The sequence below is a fragment of the Pseudorca crassidens genome, chromosome 8, assembly GCF_039906515.1.
Source record: "Pseudorca crassidens isolate mPseCra1 chromosome 8, mPseCra1.hap1, whole genome shotgun sequence".
NCBI lineage: Eukaryota > Metazoa > Chordata > Mammalia > Artiodactyla > Delphinidae > Pseudorca > Pseudorca crassidens.
Window position 1 is genome coordinate 106,402,198 of NC_090303.1, and position 14,675 is coordinate 106,416,872.

At 53.9% G+C, this 14,675-nt stretch overlaps 1 protein-coding gene across 2 annotated transcripts in view; it reads right to left on the bottom strand.

The window, feature by feature from the left end:
• The window catches only part of PTPRN2 (protein tyrosine phosphatase receptor type N2), a 690,682-nt gene that overhangs the window by 428,097 nt on the left and 247,910 nt on the right, over window positions 1-14,675 (bottom strand). For both annotated transcript variants that reach the window (XM_067747597.1, XM_067747596.1), the window contains 2 exons: window positions 11,364-11,721; window positions 431-649 (listed from right to left, as the gene is read on the bottom strand). In XM_067747597.1, coding sequence (XP_067603698.1) covers window positions 431-649; window positions 11,364-11,721 — 577 coding nt within the window. The remainder of the gene's footprint in view (window positions 1-430; window positions 650-11,363; window positions 11,722-14,675) is intronic.

Below are 14,675 nucleotides of genomic sequence, written 5' to 3' on the forward strand. Positions count from 1 at the left end.
AGCATGTCTGTGTGTGTGTGTGTCAGTGTGCGCCAGTGGGCGTGTGCCAGGGGGTGGGGATCTCTGCTTTCTCCCTGGAGCAGCCCCAGAGGCTGATGTGGCCTCAAGCAGACATTTGAATGAACCTCTTTCACTTTATTATTCAAATGTTTGCCTCCATGTTGTACTCGCTCACACAGTCCGGACAAAACCTCTTTCTCTCCTGTTTTTGCTCACCCGGAACCTCACCCGGAGGCATCACAGCCCCCTCCTCCACAGAGCAATTCGCCCTTCAGCGTACGTGCTCTGGAAGGCTCAGCCTGCGGAGGAGGCTTTCAGAGGCAAAAGTTCAGACACCCACAAATCGTTAACATGAATCCCACCTCGCAGCAGAAAGAATGCAGCCCAGCGCACCACGCGCACACGCGGCGAGCGGCCGGGAGGCACTCACCTGGCACGCCGTCTCTGTGGCGCACGGCCCCCGAGCGGCCCGCCTGGCCTCTCGGCCCTCCGCCGCCTCTCCCGGCGCCGTCCTGCTCCCCTTCCGCGCGCCCGCCTGGCATCGCGCTCGCTATCGCACGGGCTGCCTCGGCCACATCGAGGGCGCTCAGACCCTCCACGCTGCCTGGGCGCTCCTGCAGGTCCTTCAGCAGAGCCTGAACACGTGCCCCTAGACGGCACACACGAAACAGACAAACCGAGACAAGGGACAGCGTTAGAACAAGGACACGAGGATGCAGATGGGTGGCAACGGTGAGCGCAGCAGAGGGACGGGAGCAAAAAAGGGCCAAATGGAATTCTGCAAGTGAAGAGTTCAGTATTTGAAATTTAAAAGCTCCCTGGATGGGCTTAACCGCAGATTGGATGATGGAGAACAAAGAGCTGGTGAATTTGAGGACAAACAATGGCAACGATTCTCATCCGTGGAACAGGGAGAAAGGACTGGCCACACCTTGGCAACGCGGTACAGCTCCAGGCGCCACGAGTGTGACTGGGTCTGAGAGGGAAAGGAGAGAGAGAAGGGGACAAAGAAAAGAAAACAACCTCCACAAGTGCCCTGAGATCGGTGAAGAGCATTAACTCAGAGATTCGAGGCACTCGGAGAGCCACACGACGGCCGCTCCCAGACGAGCTCACAAGGCCGCACAGAGAACCGAGGTGCCCCAGGACACACCCAGCGCCCTGTAAGCACGACATACGTGACATGATACACAAGTACACACTGGATCATTTACATATGAGGATGCATCTGAACCACTAAAAGAAAAGGTGTCTAATTCAGAAGTCTAGATTACACAGCGAAAATATCCTTCAGACGTGAGAGTGGAAGAAAGACATTTTCATATTATTGAAAAGAAAAGAGTTACGATGGTCCCTCACCCTGGACCTGCAGTGCAGGAGATGCTAGGAAAAGCTCTGCTGGCTGGAGAGCAGTGGGGTGGCCCGGAGTCCCCCACAAGGTTTGCTGCAGGGTGGTGACAGCCCCGGCCTTGATTCCGTGTCAACCAGGAGCTCCTGAGGCTCTGAGCTCTGGGCCTCGCCGGTCCCGGAGAGACTGACGTTCCCGGGGCCGCCCACATGTACAGACAGCAGATGCTGCTTCCAAATGCCAACCAACCAACCCAGAGCCCCGCCCCGCCCCCAGGCGACTGGCCCCCTGCCCTGCGCACCCCGGGCCCGGGTCCCAACAACTAGGGGCTGCCCCTCTGCCCCAGAGCCGCTGACGTTATTCACACCAGCCGGTGCTGCCTCGCCTGCTCCTTCCTGCAAACCCACAGAAAGGCCCTGCCTACAGCTCCCCTCCCTCTGCCCCGTCACCAGCCTGGTGCTTCCCCGGGTGGCCCCCGCCTCTGGGAAACAACCTTTTTCACGATAACCCTCTCCTGATCTGTTGGTCTCACCACACCTGAACGGTAATAGAACCTGCACTTTGAAACAGCTTCCCGTGGAAGGAAATGCAGACGGATGACTTCCCTGTGGCTGCTGCCTCCGTGGTCCTTGACCCCGACCTGAGCCCCTGGGGAGGGCACTGCCCCCCTGCATCCCCACCTCCCCCTGCATCCCTCCCCCCACAGCCCCGTAGACACGTTTAGGGACCAAACGCTTGCCTTCCAGCAGTGAACCTGGAAAAATATTTCTCACTTCCTCATAAACAGAAACATTGTAAAAACAGAGAAGCAAGCCTGACCCAGACCAGGGCAGGAGGCTGAAGGCTTGAGGGACCCCGACCCCACACAGCGTCAGAGTTCCTGCTTCTCTGGGACGACAAAGGGCACAGGTTGCTTCGTAGAAAAGAGAAAAACTAAGGTAGAGTAAACAGTAAGAGAAACAACACCTAGCTGTTTATTAAGCCTCTAGCATTATAGACACATCAACTTTCAGGGGTCTGTACTGTCGCAGCCATGGCCTAAAAGGCGAGGAAACGCAATGCCCTGAAACTAGAGGCCGAGGCTTGGCCCCTGCAGGCGTGGTCCCTGCCAGGGGCCACAGCACGGCAGGACCCACCATGGCGTCCCAGGACACCGACCAAGGCAAAGGAAATGGATCAGTACGTTTACGAGACGTTTTTTAACAAGTGTTGAATCCAAAATGTGTTTCTGCGGAACGCAAACTTAACCAGGAAATTCCGCTGGGAGAACGCTCCATTCCCCAGGGCCTTGGTTCACCGAGGATCTGCTCCTGTTCTCCGCCGGGCCATCCTCAACGCAGAGCTGTGTCCCTCCTAACAAGGGTCCAAGGTGGACTCCCTGCCCCGACTGGGCCCCGCGAGGATGTTTCACCACCTCGCGGTTAAGCCCCTGAGTCGCACTGTTGGCCGGTTTCAAGGGGTCCAGAACATGTCCTTCTAAGAGTCCACTTTCTCTCCGATTCCAGATTTAGGAACAGGACCAGTGGGATTACTGCGCTAGAACCGTCATGCGAATGGGGGCACACGGGTGTCAGGCTGACAGTTCAGACCCTGGGTAGCAAGTCGCCGCGGACCGAACTGTGGCTGAAGCAGGCGGACTCTCCTGGGCACGGCCTGGCCTGTGGGCGGCCGGGTCCGCATCTGCTGACGCCCTGGTGCTGTCCTCTGTGCAGGGGGCCAGGGCCTGTCGCCGCCCTGTGACCTTTTTGCCCACACACGCCCCTCCCCCCAGCTGCTCTCAGGCTGCCTGGGTGGGAGACACACATTCCAGGTCATGAGGGAGGTGGATAATCAGTGAGGGATTCAGGCCTCCCAGAGGGTCTCAAACCTAAACGGCAGAGCTCAAGAGCAGGAACTCTCCTCCCACCCTTCGTTCTTTCCTTCCTTCCACAAATGTTCGCTGCACATTTTCTGTGCTCAGCTACCTGTCAAGGTGCAGGAATAATGCAGTTAGCAAAGCACTTGCTTCCACGGAACGTTCATCTATAGTAGAAGAAACAAAATAAACAATTTAAAACAAACACATACAATGTCTGGTGGTGACGGGGCTGTGGGAACAATAATGCAGAGCGTGGAGGATGGGGCAGTGGGGAGGGACGATGCTGCGTTAGACAGGATTGTCGGAGAAAAGCTCAGAGACCCAAAGAAGGGAAGTCCTGAGCCCAGGGACTATCTTAAGGAAACGCTCTGCGGGCAGAGGACACAGCAAGCGCAAAGGCCCTGGGGCAGGAGCACTGGAAGGAAGGAAGGCGGCCAGAGTGGGTGACCTGGAGCAACAAGCGGGGCGTGAAAGTAGGGGGCACTTTACAGGGTCTCAGACCATGAAAAGGACCTGGATTTTTGCTGAGTGGGATGAGAAGCCCTTGCTGGGTTTTGAGCAGTGAGTCGTCATCTGGTTTACAATTTTAAGAGGTCTGCAGGCTTGAGACAAGGTCAGAGCCGGGAGGCCGGAGGCGGCTCCTGCAGGAACCCAGCTGGGGATGGCGGTGCAGCAGGCAGAGCTGGCGGGAGCCTATGTGTTTCTATGGCAGGTCCAGATGGACCGGATGTGAGGTTCAGGGGACAGAACAGAGCCCAGGTGGGTGACAACAGACAACAAAGCTGGAGGAGCTGTGTGAGGTCAGCTCCCAACGTTGGGGGAGCCTGGGAAGGGGTGGAGGCTCTCGGCAGCCCCTCAAAGCATCCCACAGGGCGATGTTTTGTTTTGTGCAACCCAGGGCAGGAAGGATGTTGGTCAAACACAGGGCAAGTCAGAAATCCTAAAAGACCCACCACAAACAGGGGGTCATGATCTGGACAAAGTGTGCTCTGCAGCCAGCCACACCCAGGCTCCAGTCTCGGGGTTTGTCTGTGTAGATGGGTCAGTAACTCCCACTTGAAGGGGTTATTGAGAAAGCGAAATCAAATGTTTAGACTGTCTACCACGTCTAATAACCAAATAGCTAAGGGGAAGTTGTGCCCCTCCTCCAATAATCTGTGCTGACATTTAATAACTCAGAGAAACCCTCCCTACAGTTACCTCATGTCCTTTCCCTTAACTTCCCTCAGCTCTATTCTCCTTATTTGGAGGGAAGAGCAGAAACAGACCTGCAGCGTGAAAACACTCACGTTCTTTAAGATAAAGAGCAGAGAACGGGAGAGACTTTCCGTGGGCCTCTCTAACTATAAGACGACACATCCATCTTCAAAATGGTATAATAAAATATAATTCCTAAAACTGTCTCCTCTCATCCAAAAAAGAAACTTTTCAGATTACCATTAGTGAAAAATAACTAAAAAACCCATAGGTATACAATGGTAGATGCTAAGCGGCTGACCACTTAGGAGGAGAGCAATTAACTCGTGTCAGCGATCATCTCCCGCGTAAGTGCGGTTGACCACAGTGAGTCAGCTCAGAGGCGCCCACTGTCAGTCCTCTGAAGATGAGGAGAAATGAGGAAATCCTCTTTAAAGAGTGTAGCCAGCCCTGGTGGACTGGAGGGACCGTGGCGCAGAGCACAATCAAATACCACATGCATCAAAGTGAGACGCTCTGTTCCGGCTGCCGCACCATGTAATTCCGAGATCCGGCCGGCTTATAATGACATTTTAAGTAGCTTTCAATGTGCCAAGTGGGCTCTAGCAGAGCAATTACATGAAATGTCAGGACATCAAATATGTAAGGCCTGGAGTAGGAGATCAGCTCCCATGAACAACTGCTGCAGGCCTGACCTACAGAAATTATATGTCTTAATAGGGTCCCCCAGACAAATGCTACAAGCTTTAGAGAATAAGCAATGGTGTGCAGTTAACCTCACACAAATCTGCTTCCACAAAGAGGATGTGATCATACACAACAGTTTCTGCTCCTAAGTGCCTTTACCACCACGTGTACATGAAAGTACACAGTTTAGGCACATACGAACGCACACATCACCACCATAATCACCACCATCACCACCATCACCATTACCACTCTCATCACCCTCATCCTCACCACTATCACACTCAGGGGAGTAGCCTAGACACGGGCTGGGTGGCAAATGCAGACCCCACAGGAGGAAACTTCCCAGGAAGGGCTTCCGGGGCAGCCCCTGAAATCCGTCTACATTAACTAAATGGGCTGAATCAGCAAGGCATCTGGATCCCATTCACGGAAACACCCTTTGAATGTGAGAACTGCCGAGCTCCCTCCCCGCAGCAAAGGTTGGATGGGAGATGCCCAGGTGTGCACGCTTCATGCTGCAGTTCTGCAGACAGGAACTCAGTCTACGATCAGAGCCAAACCAATGTGTATTTGCCACAATTTTTAAAACTTTAAATACAAAAGTGGCCTCGCACTTTTTATTACCTAAGAGTGACTGGAGTTCATGGGACTTGCCTGAATTTTAACCCAGCGATGGAGGAAGAACGAGCCCTGGCGAATGCACTGCAGGGACGTGCAGAGGAGAAGCAGCAGCTGCGCACGGCCACACCCGGGTCAGCCGTGCGGTGCCAGGCCTCACAAACGCACACGGAGCACCAAAAGGCACACCAGCGCTCACAACACCTGCCTGGTGGTGATGAGATCCAGGGTGTCTTATTATTCTGGTATTGCATGGTAACCATTTACTACTTCTACAACTGATAAAAAGCACAACAAATAATCCTTTACCCATTCCGGTTTCCATAGAGAACTGATCACAGAATACAGGACAACACTCTAATGAGGGGCATTGCCAGCTGGGCCACAACCCAAGACACCGTGTCCTAAACAGGAGAAGCTGGACCAGCCGTGTCTGAATCCCACACTTCACACTTTGCCGTTTGCCCTTGCCATTATCCTACTGCCCACTGGTCTTTTAATTTTATGTGAATTAAAGCTTTTTCAAAGGCGACACGGTGTAAATAATGAATAAATGAAGGAAGAGGGTCTCCTTTCTAAGTTTTTACCAAATGAACATTTGCCATGCACATGAAGCCAGTGGCCTGATTTACTGATTCGGGAGCAGGGATGGGTGGGTTTTCATGAGCCCTGAGGGCTACATATTGGTCTCGACTGTCCTGCAGAAGGGCAGCCACTATCTGCGTCACCCACGTCTCTGTCTTCCGCACTACACCCGCTGGGTGCCCGGCACAGCCAGCTCTCCAGAGCTGCGCCCCCCGGGAGGTCACACACCCTGGCCCTCTGGGCCTCCCTTCTGACTTTCTCGCTGGTGCTTTCAAGGTGAAACTGGGTTTTGAGGACAGGGCTGCTGTGTCTTGCGCCTTCCTAGGGATCCTGTGCTCGTGGCCCACTGAATCTACCTGAACGCTCCCCGGGGTTCTGAAGGATATTAGACCGAACGGCAGGGGCAGTTTTCCAGGGGCGAGTGGTGTGGAATGGCCTGCCTGGGACTGGTCCGGACAGGTAACCCCAGGAAGCTCTGGGGCTTTAGAGGAAGGCTGGTCTTTTCTTGCCTTGTCCTTTTTCACTATGTAAGAAGAGAGCCCTTCCTCCTTCCAGCCCTGGCTGACATCCCTGCCCCCAGGTGACCCTTCTCTACTCCTCTGCTCACCCTAAAGGCTCAGCACACAACTTTGCACACAATGAACAGTCAGAGAAAGCTAGACTTTGGAGCCGAATGGCATTTAAAGCATTAGAGTCCGGGACCAATAAGCCCAAGAAATAAAGCAAATTGTGTTTAAATCTGCATTTTAGACGGTTCTTAAAGGCTTCCATCCACTTTGCCTTAAGTGACCTGACTTTGGGACAAACGCTATCACCTGCTGTCTCAAGCTGCAGGTTCCTCATCAGGAAAACGAGGCTGACAATAACACCATCTTTCACGGTTGACGTGAAGAGCAAATGATACCATTCACCCACTCAGCAAACACCCTGCAAGGCACATGCTGAGTCCCGGGTGCAAATGTGAGAAAAGCAGCACGGTTTGCTGGCTTCCGTAAGCTGACGGTCTACAAGCGGAGACAAACATTTATCCAATACGTGCGAACGCGTGAGTCAGACTGTGAGACACGCTCCAGAGAAAAGTACAGCCCTGCGAGGGCTTCCCTCGAGGTGGGTAGGGTGAGGTGAGCTCCTCCTGTTGGGGGCCGTGCGAGGGCTTCCCTCGAGGTGGGTAGGGTGAGGTGAGCTCCTCCTGTTGGGGGCCGTGCGAGGGCTTCCCTCGAGGTGGGTAGGGTGAGGTGAGCTCCTCCTGTTGGGGGCCGTGCGAGGGCTTCCCTCGAGGTGGGTAGGGTGAGGTGAGCTCCTCCTGTTGGGGGCCGTGCGAGGGCTTCCCTCGAGGTGGGTAGGGTGAGGTGAGCTCCTCCTGTTGGGGGCCGTGCGAGGGCTTCCCTCGAGGTGGGTAGGGTGAGGTGAGCTCCTCCTGTTGGGGGCCGTGCGAGGGCTTCCCTCGAGGTGGGTAGGGTGAGGTGAGCTCCTCCTGTTGGGGGCCGTGCGAGGGCTTCCCTCGAGGTGGGTAGGGTGAGGTGAGCTCCTCCTGTTGGGGGCCGTGCGAGGGCTTCCCTCGAGGCGGGTAGGGTGAGGTGAGCTCCTCTTGTTGGGGGCCGTGCGAGGGCTTCCCTCGAGGCGGGTAGGGTGAGGTGAGCTCCTCTTGTTGGGGGCCGTGCGAGGGCTTCCCTCGAGGCGGGTAGGGTGAGGTGAGCTCCTCCTGTTGGGGGCCGTGCGAGGGCTTCCCTCGAGGTGGGTAGGGTGAGGTGAGCTCCTCTTGTTGGGGGCCGAGCACTTTCTAAACAGCCAAGGTGAGACGTGCCAGAAAGGTTACGTGGCCGGGGCTGCTGGACGCTAACGAGACACAGGGAGGCGGCGTCCCCCTCACAGAAGGTCGCTGTCCCCCTGAAGGCTTCTTGCTGAACGCTGGACACGCTGGTCACATCTCCGAGCTCCTAGCTCACAGGGCGTGTGGAACAGAGGAACTAGTACACGTCCTCCTTGGGGTGCAACCAGGAAAGTACAGGACAGCATCAACAGGCAGGAAGGCAGAGAGGTGGTCTCGCCAAGAGAACACCCACTGCCACGGCGATCCACAAACCGCCAAGGATCACAAAGGGTGAAGCTCTCCTGTGAGGAGCGAGGGGTTCGAGCTCCACAGGAGGCTCTCCAACCCCCAGATCCTGCACAGGAGCGATGAGCCCCCAAAACACCTGGCTCTGAAAACCAACAGGAGATACATCTAAGAAAACCACAGAACTACAGAGAATGGGAAATTCGCTCTTAAAGGGCCCTTGCGCAGACTCACTCGACTCAAAACCAACGCAGACGTGCCTGATTGCAAGGCACCTGCATCACAGAGGAAGGAGACCCACTTACTAATCTTGAAGTATCTGCTGGAGAAACAGGGACCACTTGGGATGCTCCCCAGGGACTGAGACACTGCAGGCGCCACTGTGGAAATCGCCACCTAACCTGTTAGCCCCCTACCGAGAGCGCTGCCACCCCTGCACCTCAGCAGGGCTCATGACCAGTCAGGCGATAACCCCACCCGCCAGCGCCCCTCCGCAACCCTGACCTCACCACAACAGGAGGGCAGGTGCCCCACACGGGCACGCCCCTTGAGCCCCGGGCTCCGGTGGCCAGTGGGATTGCACCTCTGAGCCCCACAGGATGTCTCCTACAAAAGCCACTCCTCAAGACTGGGAGAGGTAGCTGATACACCTAACACAGAGAAACAGACACAGAGAATTAGGCAAAATAAGCAGACAAAGGAACATGTTCCAATCAAAAGGACAAGACATAAACCTCTGAAAAAGAACTAAATGAAAGAGAGAAAAGCAACTCAGCTGATAAAGAGTTTAAAATAATGGTCATAAAGATGCTCACTGAACCCAGAAGAAGCATGGATGAACACAGCCAGAACTTAACAAAGGGACAGAAACTATAAGAACTACCATATGATCCAGCAATTCCACTCTTGTGTACTTATCCAAAAAAAACAAAAACACCAATTCAAAAAGATATATGCACCCCCATGTTCATTGCAATAGCCAAGATATGGAAGCATCCTACGTATCCATCAACAGATGAACGGATAAAGGAGATGTGGTGGGACTTCCCTAGCGGTCCCGTGGTGAAGACTTCACCTTCCAAGGCAGGGGGCGCAGGTTTGACCCCTGGTAGGGGAACTAAGATCCCACATGCCTCAGGGCCAAAGAACCGAAACATAAAACAGAAGCAATATTGTAGCAAATTCAGTAAAGACTTAAAAAAAAAAAAAAAAAGGTCCACATCAAAAAAAAATCTTAAAACAAAAAAGATGTGGTACATACATATATACAATGGAATATTACTCAGTCATGAAAAAGAATGAAATTCTGCCATTTGCTACAACATGGATGGACCTAGAGGGTATTAAGCTAGTGAAATAAGTTGGACAGAAAAAGACAAATACTGTGTGATTTCACTCATATGTGGAATCTAAAATAAAGAAGAACATAAAGCAAAACCTCATAGATACAGGGAACAGATTAGTGATTACCAGAGAGGAAGGGGCTGATGGGGGCAAGATGGGTGAAGAGGTCAGCTGTATGGAGATGGATGGTAATTAGACCTTTGATGGTGATCACTCTGTAGTGTATACAGATGTCAAACTAAAACGTTGTACACCTGAAACAATATTTTTTTTAAAAAAATGATGCAAGAGAATAAAAGAGGGAGGAGAAAGCTTTTGTAGTTTAAAAGGCGCTTAACAGGTACATCCACCAATTCAGTGGACCGTCTTCAGATACTGCCTTCAAAGAACCGACTGTAAAGAAAATTTACAAGTGAGAAATTTAAACACAGATTAGATACTTGGTGATATGAAGACATTAGTATGAAGGTTAACATGGGATAAAGCTGTTTGGTTAGGTTTATTCAAGAGTCGTATCTCTGGCAGTGCAATACTGAAGTGTGACAGGTGAAACCTGACAGCGTCCGATTGAATCCGTCAGCGTAGGGGAGGAGGGGGTCACAGAAGTAGCGAGAGGAACCCAGCAATGCAAGTGTGGGCGTTCATCCTACAAGTCTCTCTGTTTGCTCTGAGACTAACATTTTACATGACTCTTTAAAGCATACAGCGCAGTTGGGAAGACAATATATATAAAAAGATAACCCACATTGCAACGTAGCCCAGGAGAAAACGCCAACCAAATGATGCCGCTAATAAGGGTCCCTGGAGAGCGGAGGGAGCATCTTCAGAGGATGTTCCCCGAAGAGCCCCACCAGAGCGGCCCGATCAAGCCTCCACTTACAGACAGGGAGCGCGAATGGGGACGGACACTCAGTATTTTTTTATCTGTTACCTGCTTCATGTTATTATTTGTATATCTTCATAGGAGAAGTCATATTTTATCAAAATCGCACTTTATATTTTACGGTCTTAGGGAAAGGCTGTTAGAAAACAGATGAGGCCCCTGGGCATCTCACAGAGGCTAGGACCGGCCAACAGCCCTCCTCCCGTGGGGCGACCACAGCAGGGGTGACTCACATCAAGGGCCGAAGCGGCGGCCTCGAGGGCTGGTCACTTCAAGGGCCCAAGTACACTCACGGCACTGGGGGCAGCGTTCGTTTCAGGCCGGTCTCTGGGGACCAGCAAACACCCATAAACCAAGGAGCTGGGCATGAGTCTGACCACAGGAGTGGAGAGGCAGAGACAGAAGGAAAGGGCAGTGGACTCCTAAGTCGTTTATATTCAATTTATCAAACGCTGGGCGGGGCCAGCTTTGGCCTGTGAGTCGTATTCCCTCATCATCTCCACCAATAAAGTCATGAAATAGCGAGACTGTCGGGGCAGCGAGAACTGAACGTGGAGGGCGCCTCCCCCAGGAGATCCGAAGGCCCCTCCGCCGCAGGCACTGGCCGCCTGAGTCCCCGCGACCCAGGAGCAGGACCAGGACGGACGGCCCCTCCCACCCCTCGGCCTCTGTCCGCTCTATGGCGGAGCCTGGTGCGCGCGTGGAGAGAGCCTCGGAGGCCCGGCCTGGGCAGCCGCCCGAGAGGCAGAAACAAGCCGACGACAAGCACGCAAAAGGTACTTACCGTCGTCCGTGCCCAGGGCGTCCCTGGGGTCCGGAGGCGAGGGCCATTTCTGGGGGGCCGCCGGTGCCGAAAGGACCCTGGGCTCTCGCCAGGGCGCGCGCACGAGCTTGCGGGTTGCGGGGTCGCCATCCCTGGGGGGCGCGGGGGGCTTCCGGGCCGCGTAGGCACCCAGTGCGGCGACCAGACTCTGCCTGTCCGCGCCGCCGGCCACCTTGGGGCTGAGCTCGTCGGGCTGGAGCCTGCGGAGCGTGCGCAGCGGGCGGTCCCCAGGGAAATCGGCCCGGGACGCGGGGGCATAGGTCAGGGCGGACGTCCGGGCCATGAAGGTCAGCACGCTGTCGGCCGGGGGGTCCTCACCCTGCAGGGGCCGGGGGACAAACAGCAGGTGAGCGCCCATCGACGGGCAGGCCCTGAAGTGGCACCGGGTCTGGACCTCCGGGCGCTAAACAGCACCTGGCACCCGGAACGCGCACCCCAGACAGGCGCCACGGCTTAATTCACCGATGGGCCGGGTCCCACGTCCACATTCCTCCCACGGTGGTTTTTTCATAACAGCTTTATTGAAATACAGTTCGCACGCCATGAGATTCACCCCATTCAGTGTTTTTAGCAGATCCGCAGAGCGGCGCAAACATCGCCTGGTACAGAACCCTCTATCACCCCATTCCTCCTCCCCCGGCCCCAGGCAACTGCTCATCTACCTCCTTCTCCGTGACTTTGCCTATTCTGGGGCATTTCACGTAAACAGAATCACAGTGGGGCCTTTGTGTCTGGCTTCTTTCGATGAGCGTGATTATTCCAAGGTGCATCCGTGTCGTAGCACGTTGGTACCAAATTCCTTTTGACGACTGAAAATTGTTAAGGACAGAGCACATTTTGGTTTCTTCATTCCTCAGCTGGTGAACATCTGGGTTGTTTCCATTTGGGGGCCATTGTGAATAACGCTGCTGTGCACCTTCGTGTACAAGTCTCTGTGTGGACCTGTTTTCATGTCTCCCAGGCACGTGCCTGGGAGTGGGGTGCTGGGCAGTGGCCAGCTCTGCATGAACTGCCGAAACGTGTTCCCGCGAGGCTGCACCACTATCCCCGTGCCGGCAGCATGTGAGGGCTCCATTTCTCCTCTTACTATTTTTTATTTTATAGTACAGCTGTCTTCCTTCGACATGGCCATGCACTGGTGTGTACTGTAACTCCACAGAGGAGCTCCCCCCGCGACGGGCTCTCTCCTTCGTCTGACGGTTTTTATTGCACTCCGGCTGCTGTCTCCACTGGCCACTTAAACCCCTTTTCCATCCATCCAATCCTTTTTGCAGTGATATTCTGGCCGGTGAAGCTGCCAGGGGCCTCTTGCTTTACAGATGATGTCGGATCCATGGCCTTTCCCTCAGCCTCCACCCACTTTGCCTCCTCACTCATTTAGTAAACGTTCCCCGGACATGATCTCATCACACTTTGTTTTGCCCACTAGACAAAACGAGGCCCAGTTTCCTCACGTCTGGGACAGCTGTAAAAACGTTAGAAGTCTCAATGTTCTGCCTCTGACGACGGCACCGTCAGAATTTCATGGACAAACAGTAATTTCCCACTCGGAGATGACTCAGGGCTGCTTTCATGCAGGGACCACAAACTTTTAAAATCTCGCCCGTTCATATTTTCTACATGCACCTCCCTTGGGGCACAAATCGGTGTTTAGTCAGTGGGTACACACCTGGGGATCTAGCTAAGATGTGCGGCCGTCACTGAATTTAAGACAGTGGCTCAGACTCCCAAATCTGTCATTTTAAAAATACCTGCGTTCAGCCTTGCAGGACAGATTTTCGCGTAGCCAGCCTGAAGCAGGAAGCTGGGCTTGACATGGTGCTACGTTCCGTTCTCACATATGAGCGTGGGCAGGTCACCTGACCTCTTGACACTCGGTTTTCTCCTGTCAGAGGAGACTGGCCATTATCTCCAAGATTGTTTTTAGCTCTAAATGATGTGATTTTAGTTGTCATCCAAATGGTATAATTTTGTTCAAGTGCTGGCTGAAATCAACTGCTTTTCCTTTAGAAGAGAAAAAGTAAGATTCATGAGAGAGAGAGAGGGAGAGAGAGAGAGAGAGAGAAGGGATGCCTCCACAACAAGCAGCCCCTCCAGCAGTCTTGCACAAATTGGGTGTAAGTGTCAATCTTAAGTTCAGCCTGAACTTCCGTGGAGAAAGGCTGTCTCTGAACACCTGGTCGGGCCCCAGCGCTGGAGGCTGGGACGGCCTCCGAGAGCCTCATTACGGTGTCACGAGCACCGACCCTCTTTGCCGCGAATGCACCTTCTACTCAAAGGGCCTTTCATTAGAGTCGAGTGGAGAGCTCGGGGGGCGGGCGCAGCAGGCCGCACACAGCGCAGACAATCAGTGCTGAGTGTGATCCGTGCAGTGGACCAGCGTAAACAGTCTGCGTGAGGTCTTCTATGCTCTGAACCAAATTAAGGTGAAGAGGGAAAAATAATGTTTCAGTCGGCAGACTGTAAAAGTAATAATTAAAAAAAAAACTTCAGTTTTCACAGGTGACCCCAGGTCCTCTGAGAGTGGGAGAGCTTAGCGCGGCCCCGGGTGAGGGTGCCCAGGTCACCCAGAGCCTGGGGGCGGGGGCAGCAGCGAGGAGGGTATCCTCTCGGTCGCTTCCTCTTTGAGGCTTCCTATCCGGACGCAGTGAGCACGTAGAGGGAGCTGGCCTCCGGGCAAGGCTGCCGGGCTTGGGTCTCACCTCTGCTGCTTAGTGACCTTTGCCTTGACGAGTTATTTAGCCTCTAAGTCACCTGTAAAATGGGGATGATGGGCGTAGCACCTGGCACAGAAGCGCTAGTAGCCCCTACTTACTAGTGGCTTACCGCTAGCCTACTAACAGCGAGTGGCTGTCACTCACTCGCCCGTGTCATAGCCGCATTTCCGTTAGAGCAGTGGGACCTGAGCACCGGCCCTGAGGGAGCCATCCAAGTGGACTCTGTCCCACCTCTGGGTCTAAAATTCTACAACCATTTTCAACCCCCTATTCTGAAGACGTTTTAAACCTCAGTCCAACAAACTACGATGTCCAGTTTCCTAAGATAATGCTGAGTAAGTGCTACGACTGCAGTTGCCCAAATCTGGAGACTAGCAACCTGTGGGAAGCATGAGGACTGGCTGGTACAGCCACTTCCGGCTTGTTCACCCCTCATACCGTGTGTCATCCCGGTCTAGTTTGGGTGTCGCTGGTGTGGTCTGCGCCATGTGTGTGAAGCAGCTGAGAACTGCTGCCAGCCTTCCTGGAATGTACCCTGGGACGACATTCCTCAGCC